Consider the following 20,582-nt stretch of genomic DNA (forward strand, 5'->3'; position numbering starts at 1 on the left):
GAAGTGATAGGACCAGATGCCATCATCTTAGCTTTCTGAATGTTGAGTTTTAAGCCACCATTTTCACTCTCCTCTTTCACTTTCATCAAGAGGCTCTTTAGTTCTTTGCTTTCTGCCATAAGTGTGGTGTCATCTGCGTATCTGAGGTTATTGATATTTCACTGGCAATCTTGATTCCAGCTTGTGCTTCAGCCAGTCCAGCATTTCACATAATGCACTCTGCACATAAGTAAAATAAGGGTGATGATACACAGCCTTGACATACTCTTTTCCGAAACCAGTCTATTGTACCATGTCCAGTTCTAACTGTTGCTACTTGACCTGCATACAGATTTCTCAAGAGGTAGGTCAGGTGGTCTCCTATTCCCATCTCTTTCAGAATTTTCCACAGTTTGTTGTGATCCACACAGTCAAAGGCTTTGGTGTAATCAATAAAGCAGAAGTTTTTCTGGAACTCTCTTGCTTTTTCAATGAACCAACGGATGTTGGAAATTTGATCTCTGGTTCTTCTGCCTGTTAATCCATCTTGAACATCTGGAAGTTCACAGTTCATGTGCTGCTGAAGCCTGGCTTGGAGAATTTTGAGCATTACTTTACTAGCATGTGAGATGAGTGAAAGTGTGCAGTAGTTTGAGCATTCTTTGGCATTGCCCTTCTTTGGGATTGGAATGAAAACTGACTTTTTCCAGTCCTGTGGCCATTGCTGAGTTTTCCAAATTTGCTGGTATATTTAGTGCAGCACTTTCACAGCATCATCTTTTAGGATTTGAAATAGCTCAGCTGGAATTTCATCACCTCCACTAGCTTTGTTTGTAGTGATGCTTCCTAAGGCCCATTTGACGTCGCATTCCAGAATGTCTGGCTCTAGGTGAGTGATCACAACATAGTGGTTATCTGGATCATGAAGATTTTTTTTTGTGTGTAGTTCTTTTGTGTATTTTTGCCACCTCTTCTTTATATCTTCTGCTTCTGTTAGTTCCATACTGTTTCTGTCCTTTATTGTGGCCATCTTTGCATGAAATGTTCCCTTGGTATCTCTAATTTTCTTGAAGAGATCTCTAGTCTTTCCCAGTCTATTGTTTTCCTCTGATTCTTTGAATTGATCGCTGAGGAAGGCTTTCTCATCTCTCCTTGCTATTCTTCAGTGTATGTACAACATAATCCGTGTAGCTTTTTAAATCCCTTAAAGATTGAAGGCAGGAGAAGAGGACACAAAGGACAAGATGGTTGGATGACATCACCGACTGGATGGACCTGAATTTGAGCAAGCTCTGGGAGTTGGTGATGGACAGGGAAGCCTGGCGTGCTGTAGTCCATGGGGTTTACAAAGAGTCGAACCCAACTGAGTGACTGAACAACAGCACCCTGTCTTGCCTCTCTTCCCAGCCCCTTTCCCTCTCTGCACTGGTAACCACTAGTTTTTTTTTTCTTTTTCCCCCTCCTATATTTATGAGTCTGTTTCTGTTTTATTATATTCATTAACCGGTTTTATTTTTATAGAGTCCCTCATATAAGTGATAACATATAGTATTTATCTTTCTCTGACTAATTTCACTTAGCATGATATTCTCCGGATCCATCCATATTGTTGCAAATGGGGGAATTTCATTCTTCCTGTGGCTGAGTAGGATTCCATTGTGTATATATACCACCTTTTCTTAATCCATTTATCTGTTAATGGACACTTAGGTTGCTTCCATATCTTGACTGTTGTAAATAATGCTACTATAAACATTGGGGTGCATATATCTTTTGGAGTTAGTGTTTTCCGTTTTTTCAGATATATACTGAGGAATGGAATTGCTGGCTCATACGGTAGTTCTATTTTTTCATTTTTTGAGAATCTTCCATGCTGTTTTTGACAGTGGCTACACCAGTTTACCTTCTCACCAATATTTTTGCCAATGTTTGTTATTTGTGTTCCTTTTGCTGCTAGCATTCTGACAGGTATGGGGTGATAGCTCGTTGTGGTTTTGGTTGGCATATCTCTGATGATTAGTGTGTCTTTCTCTGATAATTAGTCACTCAGTAGTGTCCGACTCTTTGTGATCCCATGGACTGTAGTCTGCCAGGCTCCTCGTGGAATTCTCTAGACAAGAATACTGGAGTGGGTTGCTGTTTCCTTCTTCAGGGGATCTTTCTGACCCAGGGATTGAACCCAGGTTTCCTGCATTGCAAGCAGATTCTTTACCATCTGAGACACCAGGAGGCCCCTACGATATTGAACATCTTTTCTTGTGCTTGTTGATCATTTGTATGTCTTTTTTGAAAGAATGTCCAGTCAGGTCTTCTGCCCATTTTTTAGTTGGGTTCCTTTTTTAAAAAAAATACTGAGTTGTACGAGCTGTTTATATATTTTGAATATTAACCCATATTGATCATATAATTTCCAAATATTTTCTCCCATTCAGTAGATTGTCGATTTCCTTTGTGGTGCAAAAGCTTTTTTAAAATTAATTTAAAAATTTTTTTAATTTTAATTTTTTTTGGTTGCATTTGATCTTCGTTGCTGTGCATGTGCTTTCTCTAGTTCCAGAGAGCAGGGGATACTCTTTCTTGCGGTGTGTGGAAATCTAACTGCAGTGGCTTTTTTGTTGTGAAGCACAGGCTCTAGGCACACGGGGTTCAGTAGTTGTAACACCCAGGCTTAGTAGGTACTTGCTGGCTCTAGGGCCTGGGCTCAGAAATTGTGACACATGGGCTTAGTTGCTCCTTGGACTGTGGCATCTTCCAGGATCAGAGATTGAACCCATATCTCCAGCACTGGCAGGTGAATTCTTATCCACTGTACCACCAGGCAGTCAGGTACAAAAGCTTAAGTCCCATTTAGTGTTTTGTGGTTTTTTTTTTTTTTTCACTTTTGTTGCCTTGTGACTGCTTTTCTATTTAGATGTTGGAATTGATTGTTCTATATTGATTGATACTAGGTAGCAGTTAGAGATTTAAATACACAACTGGTTAAATACCAAAGAATCTTAAAAATGTTGGACCTGTGATTGCCTGCCAAGTCAGGACTGCCTGTGCAGTTAGTACAGTGCCCTTGTTTTACAGTAGCTTCTCCTGCATAACATAGCCACTGACTCTTTGGGAGCCTGAACATTTTAGTAACAATCAGTTATTAGCTCAGTTATGTGCTAATGTGCTAGTTGCAATGCTAAACTCTGTACACATTTCATCTCATGTAATACTTTCAAGAATCCTATGAAGTAAGTCCCTTTATCTTTTTTTGGTAGGAGACAAGGGAATGAAGCACAAAGAGACCTGAATCTCAGGGTAAATCAATGGAAGCAGTATTTCAATAGAGCAACTTCAGAGGTCATAAGCTACAATGCTGGGCTTTTTTTACTTCTGTATTTTAGATTGGAGGCTTATGCAGGTGAAGTTCTTTCAATATTTGTTCACAAATAATTTCTTAGCATCCACAAAATGATGGTTGCCTGAAATAGATTCAGTGATAATTTTTCGTAGTTCTTAATCCTCTGATCCTTAGGAGCTTTTACTCTCACTCAGGACACAGGCCCTAGAAGATGAAGCTTCTTAGGTGTTCCATGATCTATAAGTCTAGGGTTGATATCTCTTCAAAGGATCAGATTATGTCAGTGTAGCCTCAAACATTGGAGAAGGCAATGGCAACCCGCTCCAGTGTTCTTGCCTGGAAAATCTCATGGACGGAAGAACCTGGTAGGCTGCAGTCTATGGGGTCGCTAAGAGTCTGACACGACAGAGTGACTTCACTTTCGCTTTTTGCTTTCATGCATTGGAGAAGGAAATGGCAACCCACTCCAGTATTCTTGCCTGGAGAATCCCAAGGATGGGGGAGCCTGGTGGGCTGCCGTCTATGGGGTCACACAGAGTTGGACACGACTGAAGCGACTTAGCAGCAGCAGCAGCAGCCTCAAATGTGCTATGATTATTTGTTAAAACAACTAGTGTAGTATGATGCAAACAAGTATGATGAGGATGATAGAAATAGCATTAAGTTGGGAGCTCAAAATTCTGGCTTGAGTTCCATTTCTGCTATATCAGTTCAGTTCAGTCACTCAGTAGTATCCGACTCTGCGACCCCATGGACTGCAACATGCCAGGCTTCCCTTTCCATCACCAACTCCTGGAGCATGCTCAAACTCATGTCCATCCAGTTGGAGATGCCATCCAATCATCTCATCCTCTGTCATCCCCTTCTCCTCCTGCCTTCAGTCTTTCCCAGCATCAGGGTCTTTTCCAATGAATCCATTCTTCGAATTAGGTGGCCAAAGTATTGGAATTTCAGCTTCTGCATCAGTCCTTCCAATGAATATTCAGGACTGATTTCCTTTAGAAGTGACTGGTTTGATCTCCTTGCAGTCCAAGGGACTCTTGAAAGTATTCTTCAATACCACAGTTCAAAAACATCAATTTTTTGGCACTCAGTTTTCTTTATATTCTGACTCTCTTATCCACATATGACTACTGGAAAAACCATAGCTTTGACTAGATGGACCTTTGTTGGCAAGATTATGCTCTGCTTTTGAATATGTTATCTAAGTTGGTCATAGCTTTTCTTCCAAGGAGCAAGCATATTTTTAATTTCATGGCTACAGTTACTATCTGCAGTGATTTTGCTGCTGCTAAGTCGCTTCAGTCGTGTTCTACTCTGTGCAGCCCCATAGACAGCAGCCCACTAGGCTTCTCTGTCCTTGGGATTCTCCAGGCAAGAATACTGGAGTCGGTTGCCATTTCCTTCTCCATGGCAGTGATTTTGGAGCCCCCCAAAATAAAGTTAGCCACTGTTTCCCCTGTTTCCCTATTTGCCATGAAGTGATGGGACCAGATGCCAGATCTTAGTTTTCTGAATGCTGAGTTTTAAGCCAACTTTTTCACTCTCCTCTTTCACTTTCATCAAGAGGCTCTTTAGTTCTTCTTTACTTTCTGCCATAAGGGTGGTGTCATCTGTGTATCTGAGGTTATTGATATTTCTCTCAGCAATCTTGATTCCAGCTTCTGCTTCATCCAACCCAGTGTTTCTGATGATGTACTCTGCATACAAGTTAAATAAGCAGGGTGACAAGATACAGCTTTGACGTACTCCTTTCCCAATTTGGAACCAGTCTATTGTTCCATGTCCAGTTATAACTGTTCCTTCTTGACCTACATACAGATTTCTCAGGAGGCAGGTCAGGTGGTCTGGTATTCCCATCTCTTTCAGAATTTTCCACAATTTTTTGTGATCCACACAGTCAAGACTTTGGCATAGTCAATAGAGCAGAAGTAGATGTTTTTCTGGACTAGGTGGGTAATCTTGGGGCAGTCATTTAAGTTCTCTGGGTCTTACATTCCTCATCTATAAAGTAGGAAGGTTGAATACAGTGGCTTCTAAACCTTAGTAAACTGTACTATTTTTATCAGCATGAGAAGTAGACCAGTTAGCCAGAAGTAACAAAGCAGAATTTGGAAGATGCTGTTGTTGGCTTTTGGGGACAGTCTCCATAGGTGTGATACTTGCCTTAATTATCTGAAAGATTTCAAGTTATAATTACATATTTTTTCTGTAACAATTGATATCAGAATTTTTTTTTTTCCCTAGGATTAAGCAATAATACATGCCCAAAGCCAAAGGCGGGTGCTAGCAAACTTAGAAGTTCTGTGATCTATTGTAAGTAAACAAGTAACCAGCTAGTCTATCTAGAAACAGAGATGAACTAATATTTAATTAGTATAGCATTCTCCAGAGCCATAAAAGTTGCAGATTTGTGTATAGAATAGATGACTCTTATTTTGGAGGTCTAGAAAGTATCCCATGGACGGAGGAGCCATGGGGTCGAGAAGAGTCGGACACGACTGAGCGACTTTACTTTCACTTTTCACTTTCATGCATTGGAGAAGGAAATGGCAACTCACTCCAGTGTTCTTGCCTGGAGAATCCCAGGGACGGGGAGCCTGGTGGGCTGCCGTCTCTGGGGTCACACAGAGTCGGACACGACTGAAGTGACTTAGCAGCAGCAGCAGCAGGAAGTGTGGTGGTGGGGCATAGCACTTTGATAGGCAGCAGACACTAGATACTTCCTGGCAGAAAATGAGACAAGCTGAATCTGAGTCTAATCAAATTCCTAGATGTAACTACAAATTTACAGATTTGTAGGACACACAAGGACAGGAAAAAATATTTTTAAAAACTGATACCATGTGGGTATAGTCAATAAAATCTAGATTATGAGAAACTCATTAGGACAAATGATCTACAAATAAATTACAAGAAAATAAAGCCCAATGAACCTGGAAGGGGAACCTATAACTAATTTCATTTGACTGGCTAATCCACTACTTAAATATTCAGACAAACTGTTAAAAAATATGAAGTTTGTAAGACAATTGGGAATTGATTGATTGATATTCTTTCATTATTAAGAAAGTGTTTTTCTTTTAATGTGTAAAATGGAATAATGTATTATTTTTTTAAGGACCTATATCTTTTAGAGAAACATACTGAAATATTTACAGATAAACTGTTATGATGTCTGGGGTTTTCCAAATGAAAGAGAAGGGTCAGGTGGATGGGAGTAGAAAGGAAACAAGATAGGCGATTTATTTGCTGAAGTTGGTGATAGGGACATGGGAGCTCATTATATAATTGTTTTTGCTTTGTATGTGTTTGAAATTTTCCATGAGAAATGTTTTTTAAAAATGTTTGGATAATCAGAAAGAAAACAAGACTAGATTTCTCCAGGTATGTACCATCTTTCTGAAATCAATCCCATTTAAAATCTTTGAGTCTGAATTTGAATTAAAATATTTTAAAATGCAGAATGAGAGTTTTGTTTTATGGCAATTTCATTCCAAATGCTTGCTATGATAGTTATGTTGATTAGCACAGCCCACTAAAGGGTAAAATAACACACCAGATACATGGAGAGGTAGCCCGCAAATAAATGAGCCCCTTTATGCTTTAAACCATCATCTACTCTGTCACCAAGGTTCTGTATTTTGGGGTAGTGTGTCCTGAATCCTATTGTTACACTGTGGGGTTCCTAGTGTTCCTCAACACACCATTCTGTTTCATGCTTCCCTATATAAGGACATGCTATTTCACCTGCAGCATACCTGGCTATTCACATTAAGCCTTTCTTTGACCTATTCCGAGTTAGTCATTTTTTTTCTTTCTCTCACCACCAATTCTGATAGCTACTTCTAGGTACTAGGTAGTAACAATCCTTAGTTCATTACATTTTTTTTTGTTATTGTTCATTGCATTTTAATAATTTGTTGATGTAAAGGAGGAAAAAATAGTTTTCCCTCCCACTCTTCTGTTCTAGCTGGGACACCTGTAACAAAAGACAGATTAATGAGAAAAACAAACAGGCTTACTAACATGTACACCTCATATACCTGGAGAAGAAAATGGCAACCCACTCCAGTATTCTGGCCTGGAGAATTTCATGCAGAGGAGCCTGGCAGGCTATAGTCCATGGAGTCTCATAGAGTGGGACATGACTGAGCGACTGACACACACACACCCCTCTCATATGTGGAATTTCCCTGGTGGCTCAGCAGTAAGGAATCCACCTGCAATGCAGGAGACGCAGGAGACATGGGTTTGATCCCTGGGTCAAGAAGATCCCCTGGAGGAGGAAATGGCAACCTATTCCAGCATTCTTGCCTGGAAAATCCCATGGACAGAGGAGCTTGGAGGGCTACAATCCATAGGGTTGCAAAGAGTCAACACGACTGAGCAACTGAGCACAGTACGTGCCTCATATATGCATGTGACATACCCAGGGAAAAATGAGCAACTCAAAGCAGTGGCTTAGAACTCCTGTTTATATACCATCTTCGGCCAAAGGCAAAAAAAAAGGACCATGTCCAGAAGCTCATTTATAGAGAGATGACAGGGAAACGCATGATAAACGAGTGAGGTTTGAATCACAGATTTAAGTCGGTTTCTTCTCCATTAATAAGGGTCTAAAATTGGCTTCTGGCATTTGTTTTTGTACTTCCTGGTAGACAGGGAAGGAGGGACACTGTTGAAAATGTTGTTTTAGTCGCTAAGTCTTTTGTGACCTGAGGGAACTTAGCCCACCGAACTCCTCTGTTCATGGGATTTCCCAGGCAAAAATACTGGAATGGGTTGCCATTTCCTTTTCCAGGAAATCTTCCCAACCCAGGGATTGATCGAACCCATGTCTCCTGCATTTGCAGGGAGTTTCTTTACCACTGAGCCACAGGGAAGTTCTTTGAAAATGTATGTCCTGCTTTTAAGTGAAGGAGGAGGGCTGTGAGCTTTCCTTGTATCAGCTTCTCAGTTGCCTTCAGCTCAACATAATCCTTATGCCAAAGTGGTATATTTTGGGGTGGCATATTCTGCTACCGCTCATTTACCTATTATTTTCTCTTTCCAGAATGTAAGATTTTAGAGCAGTGTGTCTTATTCATTCTCTGTCCCCTGGAGCCTAGCAGAAAGACTGGCACAAAACTCTGAATCAATATCTGTTAGTGGAGAGTGAATGGTGATTAAAGTACAACTGGAAAAGGCAGAGGAGAGACAGGAAGCAAGGAGAGTTTATTGCAAAACTTAGGGCCAGTGTATTTCCACATTATCTCAGTTCACATTTTAAATTTTAATATTTTTAGAGCTGGAAAACTTTATAAAAACACATATTGATGGCCTGGGACTAAAGAGCCTGTAAGCCATAAAAGGAGAAATTTAACAGGGCAAGCAACTAGCTGCTTAATGAGACTTAGAATGGGCATCTATTTGGCCACAGTGGAAAGCTAACCCGTTGACCAGAAGGGCTGCTAGTTAGATGCTTGCAGTTTCCTTTGAGACGGGGCTCAGAGTATTTTCCTTGCTGTTGTCTTATAGCAATTAGGCAGTTCTTTTAATAGGCCTGCACGCAGGCTTATCATCTGGAAATCAGGTTGTGTTTTGAGATTTAAGAAAGCTTTGTACTTTGGTCCTTTTGTTTGAAAGGTATTCTAAACATGCACTCCTTCCCAACCTAAAATAGTTACATTGACAATAGCAGCCCCTGGTGGCACACAGAGGTGATTTTCTTTTATTGGTCACCTTGGTGTTTTGGAACCTGTAGGCTCAGGCAGGCCCTGTATTAAAAAAGCAAAATTCAACTCAGTAGATTTTAAAGATCTTATTGGTTTTCTTCATTGATTGATGAATCAGGCAGCATCCAGTCAAGCAAATAGAAACTACAATAGCTCCAGGAGCTGTACAAAATAAAAGACTTATAGATAGAAGGGAGCAGGAACATGTGTCGTACTAGACAAAAAAGACTGTTTATTACAAGATCACCTTTGTTTAGGGGATGGCAGGGATCTACCAGTTTACCTAAGTGGTATTGATGAGGAGATTTCCTGATTGGTAATTAAGTCTCAGTTTGGTGATGTGACTCCATCCTGGGCTTCCTTAACTTATTTTTAACAAGTGATATGTCCAGGTATTACATACACTGGAATGAGAGCTGGATAATGGTAACGATAAACAGAATTTCCCCTGCTTCTATTTATTGTGAGGATTAATTAGACCGGGAGTACTAAGAGAGAGTTCCTAAAGCCAGTGGAAAACTGGCAGGTTTATCAAAGTTTCAGGGGGGTAAATTAACCCCTAAATATTGTAGACTGTATTTGATGTGTATTTGCCTTTGGGGGAGAAAATATCTGAGGCTTCTATAAAATTCTGACTTTATCAAAATGTTTAAGAAACACTACGAAAGGTGTCTAGCTTTTCTCAGTGATGTAGAACAAGTGTTCTTTAAAGCTTTTTGTTAAAAGGATTCTGATTTTAAGACAGTTATCATTTTTAAAAACTGAAATAGTTGATTTACAGTACTGTGTTAGTTTCAGGTATAGAGCAAAGTGATTCAGATATACATTTTTCCAGATTATTTTCCATTATAGGTTATTCAGTTCAGTTCAGTTCAGTTGCTCAGTCATGTCCAACCCCATGAACTGAGCACGTCAGGCCTCCCTGTCCATCACCAACTCCCAGAGTTTACCCAAACTCATGTCCATTGAGTCAGTGATGCCATCCAACCATCTCATCCTCTGTCGTCCCCTTCTCCTCCTGCCCACAATCTTTCCCAGCATCAGGGTCTTTTCAAATGAGTCAGCTCTTCGCATCAGGTGGCCAAAGTATTGGAGTTTCAGCTTCAACATCAGTCCTTCCAAAGAACACCCAGGACTGATCTCCTTTAGGATGGACTGGTTTGATCTCCTTGCAGTCCAAGGGACTCTCAAGAGTCTTCTCCAATACCACAGTTCAAAAGCATCAATTTTCCTGCGCTCAGCTTTCTTTATAGTTCAACTCTCACATCCATACATGACTACTGGATAAACCATAGCCTTGACTAGATGGACCTTTGTTGACAAACTAATGTCTCTGCTTTTTAATATGCTGTCTAGGTTGGTCATAACTTTCCTTCCAAGGAGTAAGTGTCTTTTAATTTCATGGCTGCAGTCACCATCTGCACTGATTTTGGAGCCCCTCACAATAAAGTCAGCTACTGTTTCCATTATTTCCCCATCTATTTGCCATTATAGAATATTGAATATAGTTCTCTGTGCTATACAGTAAATCCTGTTGCTTATCTATTTTAGGTATACTAGTTTGTACCTGTTAATCCCGTAATCCTAGTTTACCCCTCCCCTGCTTTCCTCTTTAGTAACCATGAATTTGTCTTCTATGTCTATGAGTCTATTTGTTTTGTATATAAGTTGATTTGTATCATTTCTTTTTTAGATTCCACATATAGCAATACTACATATTTGTCTGACTTACTTCATTTAGTATGATATTCTCTAGGTCCAACCATGTTGCTCTAAATGGCAATATTTCATTTTTATGGGTGAGTAATATTTGTGTGTGTGTGTGTATGTATGCAAAGCAAAGTGAAAGTGTTAGTTGTTCAGTCATGTCTAGCTCTTACAGTTGTGTCTGACTCTTTGTGACGCCATGGACTGTAGCCCATCAGGCTTCTCAGTACATGGAATTCTCCAGGCAAGAATACTGAAGTAGATAGCCATTCCCTTCTCCAGGGGATCTTCCTGACCCAGGGATTGAGCCTGGGTTTCCTCCATTGCAGGCAGATTCTTTACTGTCTGAGCCACCAGGGAAGCTTCTGTGTGTGTGTGTGTGTGTGTGTGTGTGTGTGTGGTGGTTTAGTCACTAATTTGTGTCCAACTCTTGTGACCCCATGGACTGTAGCCCACCAGGAGCCTCTGTTCATGGGATTCCCCAGGCAAGAATACTAGAGTGGGCTACCATTTCCTTCTCTAGGGGATATTCCCAATTCAGGGATTGAATTCACATCTCCTGCATTGCAGGCGGATTCTTTACTGTCTGAGCTATCAGGGAAGCCCATGTGTGTGTGTGTGTGTGTGTGTGTGTGTTATGTATATATATACATATATATATGTAACATGTATACTATATCTTTCTAAACCAGTTATCTCTTGATGGGCCCTTTATTTATTTCTATTGACCACACAGTGCAGCTTATGAGAGCTCAGCTCCCTGAGCAGAGACTGAACCTGGGCCACAGCAGTGAAAGCCTGGAATCTAACCACTAGGCTACTAAATAGCGCTCGATGGGCATTTCAATATATCATTTCATTAAATAACTTTTTATTACAACAGTGTTACATGTACACTGTACAGTTCAGTTCAGTTCAGTCGCTCAGCCATGTCTGACTCTTTGCGACCCCATGAACTGCAGCACGCCAGGCCTCCCTGTCGATCACCACTCCGGCAGTGTACCAAACTCATATCCACTGAGTCAGTGATGCCATCCAACCATCTCATCCTCTGTCGTCCTCTTCCCCTCCTCCTTCCGTGTGCTGAGAAGCCTGTCTTGTCCCCTAAAATCTTTCCCAGCATCAGGGTCTTTTCAAATGAGTCAGTTCTTCACATCAGGTGGCCAAAGTATTGGAGTTTCAGCTTCAACATCAGTCCTCCCAATGAACACTCAGGACTGATCTCCTTTAGGATGGACTGGTTGGATCTCCTTGCAGTCCAAGGGATTCTCAAGAGTCTTCTCCAACACCATAGTTCAAAAGCATCAATTCTCCTGTGCTCAGCTTTAAATATAGTCCAACTCTCACATCCATACATGACCTCTGGAAAAACCATAGCCTTGAGTAGACAGACCTTTGTTGACAAAGTAATGTCTCTGCTTTTGAATATGCTATCTAGGTTGGTCATAACTTTCTTTCCAAGGAGTAAGCGTCTTTTAATTTCATCACTTCAATCACCAGCTGCAGTGATTTTGGAGCCCCCAAAAATAAAGTCAGCCACTGTTTCTACTGTTTCCCCATCTATTTGCCATGAAGTGATGGGACCAGATGCCATGATCTTTGTTTTCTGAATGTTGAGCTTTAAGCCAACTTTTTCACTCTCCTCTTTCACTTTCATCAAGAGGCTCTTTAGTTCTTCTTTACTTTGTGCCATAAGGGTGGTGTCATCTGCATATATGAGGTTATTGATATTTCTCCCAGCAATCTTGATTCCAGCTTGTGCTTCATCCAGCTCAACATTTCTCATGATGTATCTGCATATAAGTTAAATAAGCAGGGTGACAATATACACCCTTGACGTCCTCCTTTTCCTATTTGGAACCAGTCTGTTGTTCCACATCCAGTTCTAACTGTTCACACAGGTTTCTCAAGAGGCAGGTCAGGTGGTCTGGTATGCCCATCTCTTTCAGAATTTTCCACAGTTGCATTGTGATCCACACAGTCAAAGGCTTTGTCATAGTCAATAAAGCAGAAATAGATGTTTTTCTGGAACTCTCTTGCTTTTGTGATGATCCAGCAGATGCTGGCAATTTGATATCTGGTTCCTCTGCCTTTTCTAAAACCAGCTTGAACATCTGGAAGTTCACAGTTCATGTATTGCTGAAGCCTGGCTTGGAGAATTGTAAGCATTACTTTACTAGCATGTGAGATGAGTGCAATTGTGCGGTAGTTTGAGCATTCTTTGGCATTGCTTTTCTCTGGGATTGGAATGAAAACTGACCTTTTCCAGTCCTGTGGCCATTGCTGAGTTTTCCAAATTTGCTAACATATTGAGTGGAGCACTTTCACAGCATCATCTTTTAGGATTTGAAATAGCTCAACTGGAATTCCATCACCTCCACTAGCTTTGTTGGTAGTGATGCTTCCTAAGGCCCTCTTGACTTCACATTCCAGGATGTCTGGCTCTAGGTGAGTGATCACACCATCATGATTATCTGGAACATGAAGATCTTTTTTGTACAGTTCTGTGTATTCTTGCCTTCTCTTCTTAATGTCTTCTTCTTTGTACACTGTAGACATTTAGAAAAATCAGGTTAGCAGAAAGAAGCAAATAAAAGCCATTTGCTCAGAGATATACTTCATAACCATTTTGGTGACTAACCTTCTGGATTTTTCTAGGCAGGTTGATAGATTCAACTCTATAAACCCAAGGAACATTTTGCAATATAAGTAACAAGCATTAGTATTACTAATGTATTAAAGAGCATTTAGAAATCACTGAAGTGACAGAAACCTCTATAGAAGATGGACAAGGAAATGGGAAGATATACAAGCAGTCAATCACTATATATAAAAAGTCCTCACATAAAGGTGGTTGTTTAAAACAAGACAGCAGGACCCAAATGGAGTCACTTAGGCTAAACAAGCTCCACATCACCAAACTGAGAATTACTGTTTCAGCTCTCAAGAAATGGAATCTTAAACCAGTCAATCAGGAATTGCCTAATCAGCACTAGTTAGGTAATCTGCCTGATAGATCCTTGACATCCTCTAAAGGAAGATGACCTTGTTAATAACCAGCCTGATTTTTGTTTTGAGGTATAACTTCTTGTTCTCACTCCCTTTTGCCTATAAAAGTCTTTCATTTTTGTACAGCTCCGTTGAGCACCTTCCTAGCTAAGATTCATGAATTATTAAATAAAGTAATAAGATCTTTAAAATTTACCAAGTTGAATTTTTTTTAACAGTTCAAAAGGTACAAACTTCCATTTTAAAAATAAATAAATCCTGGACTTCCCTGGTGGTACAGTGGATAAGAATCTGCCTGCCAATGAGGGGACATGGGTTCCATTCCTGGTCCTGGAAGAGTCTGGCCTGGAGCCTATGCTCTGCAACAAGAGAAGCCACTGCAATGAGAAGCCTGCACTCCACAATGAAGCATAGCCTCCACTCGCCGCAACTAGAGAAAGCCTGCACACAGCAACAAAGACCCAATGCAGTCAAAAATAAAGAAAATAAGTCCTGGAATGTAATGTACAACATGTAATTATAGTTAGTAATACTGTATTTTTTTTTTCAATTTATGGCTCAACTGTAAGGCTTGTGGGATCTTAGTTCCCTGACCAGGGATTGAACACAGGCCCTTGACCACAAAGGTGAGTCCTAAGAGTTGGATTGCTAGGGAATTCCCAAGAATTGCTAAGAGAGTTAATTTAACAAATTGTCATCACAAGGAAAAAAAAAATGCAGCTGTGTGGTGATGGATGTTAAATAGACTTACTCTACTGATCATTTACAGTACATACAAATAGAATCATTACGTTATATGTTTGCAACAATTATATTGTCAATTATATAGATTAAAAAACATTCACTCTCAAAATTTAAGAAATGCATATTAAAAAAATAAGATAATATTTCTGTTGTATCAGATGGCAAAGATTATAAAGAATAGTATTAGTGTTTTAAGGTTTCATGAAAATGAATTGCTACAGCTTTTCTGTTGGGTAATTTGGAAGTCATGTGCTTAATAGTGCTTTTTATCCACTTACCACCCTTATATTACTTTTTCCCTTACATGGACCATTCTCTCCAACTCCTCCAGGCACACTTAACAGAATGTCTAGTTTATTTCTAGATTTGCTTTTCTTTGAGTTATGAAACCATCTCTGAATTTGCTTTTTAGAAAATTAATTCCTTTAAGGAAAGAAATACCTTATATCTTTTCTAGTACAAAGAATAACTCTTGACTTCAGGTAGATGATGGGTAGATATTAAAGTAGTCTAGACCAGTGATTCTGAACAAGATGGCACTACTTTGAAAGGGGTATTTCAATTGTCCCAATTATGGAAGAGGAAGAATGGCCCAGGCCAGACAGGCACCGGGAATATAAAATGTCTTGCCATGCAAGGGACATTCATATAGGTGAAAAACTTACCTCTTTGTTATTGTCTGAGCCTGAAATCTAAAAATTATACATTGAAATGCATGTATTATAACTTATTTTCCTTTATTTTTGTCCTAAATTATGGTTAAGTCATTGATTTTAAGTTGAGATATAATTCACATACTATTGAAGTTCATATTCTTTTAAAGTTACAATTCAGTGGGTTTAGTACATTGACGATGATAGCCACTAATTCTAGAATGCTTTCATCATCCCCAAAAGAAACCCACTGACAGTCATTCCTCATTCCCCACTCCTCTAGTTCATCTGCTTTCTGTCTCTATGTTTCTACCTGTTTTGTACATTTCATATAAACAGGATCATACACTATCTGGCCTTTTGTGGTTTTCTTCTTTCACTTAGCATTCTTTTAAGGCTCATCTATGTTGCAGCATGTATCGGTAACTCATTCTTTTTTTTTTATGTTTAATTGAAGGATAATTGCTTTAAGTGTTGTGTTGGTTTCTGCCAAACATTGAATGAATCAGCCATAGGTATACATATGTTTGGGGCTTCCCTGGTGGCTCAGATGGTAAAGAATCTGCCTGCAATGCAGGAGATCTGGGTTTGATCCCTGGGTTGGGAAGATCCCCTGGAGAAGGGCATGGCAACCCACTCCATTATTCTTGCCTGGAGAATCCCATAGACAGAGGAACCTGGCAGGCTACAGTCCATGAGGTCACAACGAGTTGGACACAACTGAGTGACTAAGCACAGCATAGCATACATATGTCCCCTCCCTTTTGAACCTCCCTCCCACCTCCCTCCCCATCCCACTCCTCTAGGTTATTACAGAGCCCAGGTTTGAGTTCTGTGAGTCATACAGCAAATTCCTATTGGCTATTTATTTAACCTATGGTAATGTATGCTTCCATGTTACTCTCTATATACATCCCACCCTCTCCTTCCTCTCCCCTGACCTGGTCCATAAGTCCGTTCTCTATGCCTGAGTCTCCATGGCTTCATTTATTTTTATTTATTTTGCTGCACAGGATCTTCAATCTTTGTGGCATGTGGGATCTTTTGTGGTGACATATGGACTCTTAATTGCAGCATGTGGGATCTAGTTTCCCAACCAGGGATTGAACTAAGGGTCCCTGCATTGGGAACCCAGAGTCTTAGCCACTGGACCAGCAGGGAAGTCCTGTAACTCATTCTTTTTTATTGGTGAATAATACATTGATTTTTGGAAATTATATGGGCAGGAAGTTATATTATCTATGCACTTTATTTCAGGCTAGTAAAGAGTTTACAAAATATTTGTTATAGAAAGGAACATTGAATAAGAAGCACTAAGCTAGTTGGAAACACAAGACCATGTATGTATGTAAAAAGGCAGTTAACAACCCAAGCAGACATATTATCAAGGTAGAGTCAAATTTTCGGGGACAAAAGGATTGGGATTAGGCTAGGTTAGGATTAGGCAGAGATCAGATTTGAGTGATAGATCCTATTCAGTTAAAGGACTGGCAAAGCCTAGAGGGCGAAACAGCCAACCAAAACTTAAACCGCCACCGGCATAGCATGCTACTCCATCTAAAGTAATCTTCACCGAGTAATTTCCTCTCTGAGTAGGCCCTGGGGCTGAAGAGGGAAATCAGCAGAAGCAAAATGAGGGGTCAATGAATTGATAGCTCCGCACTGGCAAATGTACGGGTTGTGTTTTGCAGAGCTTGTTATTGTTCAGTCGCTACGACCTGTCCAGCTCTCTGCGATCCCATGGACTGCAGCACGCCAGGCTTCTCTGTCCATCACTATCTCCCTGAGTTTGCTCAAACTGTTGTTCATTGAGTCAGTGATGCCATCCAGCCATCTCATACTCTGTCTCCCCCTTCTCTTGCCCTCAAGTTTTCCCAGCATTAGGGTCTTTTACAATGAGTCAGCTCTTCGCATCAGGTGCAGAGCTGGGCGCTGCTAACAGCGACCTCTGCTGGCACTCCTCCGCCACTCTCCTCTCGCGCGTTTGTCCGGCAGTTTAGGCCCATCTCGGCTGCCGTAGCGCTGTCGCGCTCAGCTGTCAGGGGCCTTTGCTAACCATGGCGGCCGAACTTGAGAGTTCCAAGTGCCTGAGTGGGCTGTTGAGCGGCCTGGCTCAGGATACTTTCTACGGGCACCCGGGAATCACGGAAGAGCTGCTGCGGAGCCAGCTGTATCCTGAGGTGTCACTTGAGGAGTTCCGCCCCTTTCTGGCGAAGATGAAGGGGATTCTTAAGGTAGCGCTTCTCTCCGCAGCCTCCGCTGCGGAGCCGAGTCTCTTCCCCGCCGCCCTCCAACTGGTCCCCTCCGAAGCCGAAAGGCTTCCCTCCTCAGACCTCCACTCCAGGGGCTCCTTGTTATGCTTCATCAGGTCCCCGGCGCTCGCTCTGTCGCCTCTTCTCACTTTCTTAGGGCTCCCGGCAGCAGTGCTGACCGACACCCACCGAAGACTCGGGTTTTGTCTCCGGGCACTTCTCTGCTGTGTAGGTCACGATTTCGAGTTGCCTCTGCAGATCTCTGCGCTCCATACTATTTAATATTAAGAGCGATCAAGCCAGCAGTTTTCCTGCGCCGTTGAAGTGTTCAAGAGTGTTAGTGGTCAAGTGTTTGCCGGGATAAGGGGTGGATTAGCCCGAGGGAACCCCTGTCAAGCAGTCTACTAGGAGAGCACGTTCATTAGCTTGAAGTCAAAGCGTAGCTCAGCCTTTCCCAGTAGAAATGCAATGAGAGCCAAACATAACAACTTTACAATTTCTAGTAGCCGCATTAAAAAAAAGTAAAAAGAAAAACGTGGAACTAATTTTAATATTTAACCCAATATATCCAAAGTATTTTTTCCCATGTAATCAATATACAGAATATTAATGAAATGTTTTATATTAGTTTTTTCATTAAGTCTTTGAAATCTGGTGTATATTTTGCATTTAAAGCACATGTCAAATCGGGCTAGTCACTATTGCAAGTGTTCAACAGTCACACGTGGCTAATGGCTACCTTATTGGATCATACTGGATTAGACTAAGAGCTAACAATAGGATGGACTCCAGTAATGAAGTATACGCAAGAGATAATTTGTAGAAGTATATTTGGTGGGGGGGGGCTTTCTATGTGTTAGGAATTCTTTTAGACATTTTCTATTTTGTTTAATTTGTTTCTTGCAAAAACCTTATGTGGTACACCCCCATTTTAAAGATTGGGAAACAGGCTCTGGGAGTCTAAGCATTTAGCCTAATGGTTACACTGAAATCAGTGTTGAAATTTCATCTGTTATCCTTTTGCACTTGCTGTGTTTCAGCACTGCTTCTGATACCTTAAAGGGCAGTTATGTTTCTTTTTTTTAAAAACTGCTTTTGCTTATAGGATTTGAATCTGGAAAAAGAAAACCAAAGCAATTATTGAAAACAAAGTAAATGGATTGTCTTATTGAAATGTAAGAAGTAATATCTCCTATGTGATTCTGGACATTTTAAGTAATTTTGGTTATGATGAGTCACTAGTGAATGTCTTCTGTTTCTATCAAATGTTACTCTTAAAGTGATAAGAAAAGATTTCTTAGAGAATTTGACATCTTACCTGAATTTCTGAAGTGTTTGCTAGGCCTGTAAGGGAATGAGGATAAGGGACTGAAGACCGAAAAGTAAGAACAGCACAGTGTTTTAGAATCTCTAAGTATTGGGGGATATTTTGAATCTTTTGTTATGACAAAAATTGAAATATACCGAGAAAGAGTATTATGGAAACTCTCCTTTATTTTCTTTAAAATACATTGCCATGTAATATCTAGATCTTGCCCTCACTATTCTCAGTCCTCTGCCTGAGGCTGGATGGAGTAGCAGGACTCTTTTGGTTTTGGGAGTAGAACTGAAGATTGCCTGTGCCTCACAGCACAGCCTCTGCACAGCTGATTGGTTTGAGGTAGGAAGGGAAAAAGCCTTTGATTGGTTGGCTTAGGGCTGAAACTATGGGCTCAAGATGACATCAAGTTCCAGTCTTCATTTACCTTGTAAGCACCACTGAGGGATAAACATCTCTAATTCTTATGAGAACATAAAAAGTAAATATGAATTTAAACAAAAAGGCTTTGAGCAGAGATGGAACGTCCATCTGCAATAGAAGAGAACATACACAAATAAACATTATACAAGGATGCATAGTATTTGGAATTAGAGGTCTGAGTGGACTACTATGGACAGAAAAGACATATTAGCTCTTTCTGGCAAATTTCCTGGAGATGCCATTTTTGTTGGTCTTGAAGAAAATATAGAGTATTTTAGATTAAAATGAAGGACAGCCACATAGAGCATTTAGGCTAAGAAAATAGCAGAGATGGGGCAGGAAAATGTAGAGCAGATTCAAGAAATGGTGACTAATGCATGGCCATACCCAGTTTGGAGTATTGGTTGAGGAGGCAAGAAAAAAGTGAAACTACTTTTTATTCCTTTATTCTTGCTTTTTAGCAGGTTATACTTTTTCCCCCTTCAATTAAAAAAGTTTTCGTAAAGTACACAAAACATACAATTTATCATCTTAACCATTTCACAGTATACAGTTCATTGGTATTAAATACATTGATAATGTTGTACATCCATCACAACCATCTGTATCTGTAACTCTTCACCTTGTAGAACTGAAACCCTTACCCATTAAACAGTAACTCCAGATAAATCACATCTCACTCCCTGACCAGCGCCCTCCATTTTAATTTCTGTCTTTATGATTTTGATTACTCTAAATGTCACATATAAGTGGAATCATATAGTATTTGACTTTTTTTGTGACTGGATTATTTCATTCCAGCATGGTATCTTTCCGGTTCATCCATGTTATGGTGTAAGTCAGAAATTCATTCCTTTCAAAGACTAAATAATAGTCCATTGTATGTACCAGTATGCACCACATTTTGCTTATCCATTCATGTGTCAGTGAACACGTAGGTTGCCTCCTTGCTTTAGCTCTTGTTAATAGTGCTGCTGTGAATATGGGTGTACAAATACCTCTTTGAGACCCTGCTTTCAATTCTTCTGGGTATATACCCAGAAGTGGAATTGCTCATATGGTAATTCTATTTTTAATTTTTTGAGAAACTGCCATCCTGTTTTCAACAGCAGCTGTGTCATTTTACCTTCCTACCAGCAGTGTACAAGAATTCCAATTTCTTCACATCCTTATCAGCACTTGTTATTTTCTGTGTGTGTCTGTGTGTATATTTTGACGGTAGCCATACTAATGACTATGAAGTGGGCAGGGTATACATTTTTACATAATGATGACTGCAGAGGTCAAAACAGTTTTTTCTTCTGTCTGTGGAGTCTCAACAATCTTGAATTCAACATGCAGGCTAGAAGAAAAGCAGTGAGGAAAATTACTAAAGAAAATGTAGGAATCTAGACAGAGGGGAAAAAAAACTAAGGATAAAAATGGAGTAGTGTCATACCTTTG

General features: G+C 40.3%; 1 protein-coding gene across 2 annotated transcripts in view; it reads left to right on the forward strand.

The window, feature by feature from the left end:
• The first annotated feature begins 17,144 nt into the window (after positions 1 to 17,144).
• The window catches only part of COMMD1 (copper metabolism domain containing 1), a 162,803-nt gene continuing 159,365 nt past the window's right edge, over positions 17,145 to 20,582 (forward strand). The window contains exon 1 of one of the 2 annotated variants that reach the window (XM_040224012.1): positions 17,145 to 17,380. In XM_040224012.1, the coding sequence (XP_040079946.1) occupies positions 17,204 to 17,380 (177 nt within the window). In that variant the 5' untranslated portion in view covers positions 17,145 to 17,203. The remainder of the gene's footprint in view (positions 17,381 to 20,582) is intronic. The other variant, XM_040224013.1, reaches the window with a different exon arrangement.

Source organism: Oryx dammah, unplaced genomic scaffold (assembly GCF_014754425.2).
Source record: "Oryx dammah isolate SB20612 unplaced genomic scaffold, SCBI_Odam_1.1 HiC_scaffold_25, whole genome shotgun sequence".
NCBI lineage: Eukaryota > Metazoa > Chordata > Mammalia > Artiodactyla > Bovidae > Oryx > Oryx dammah.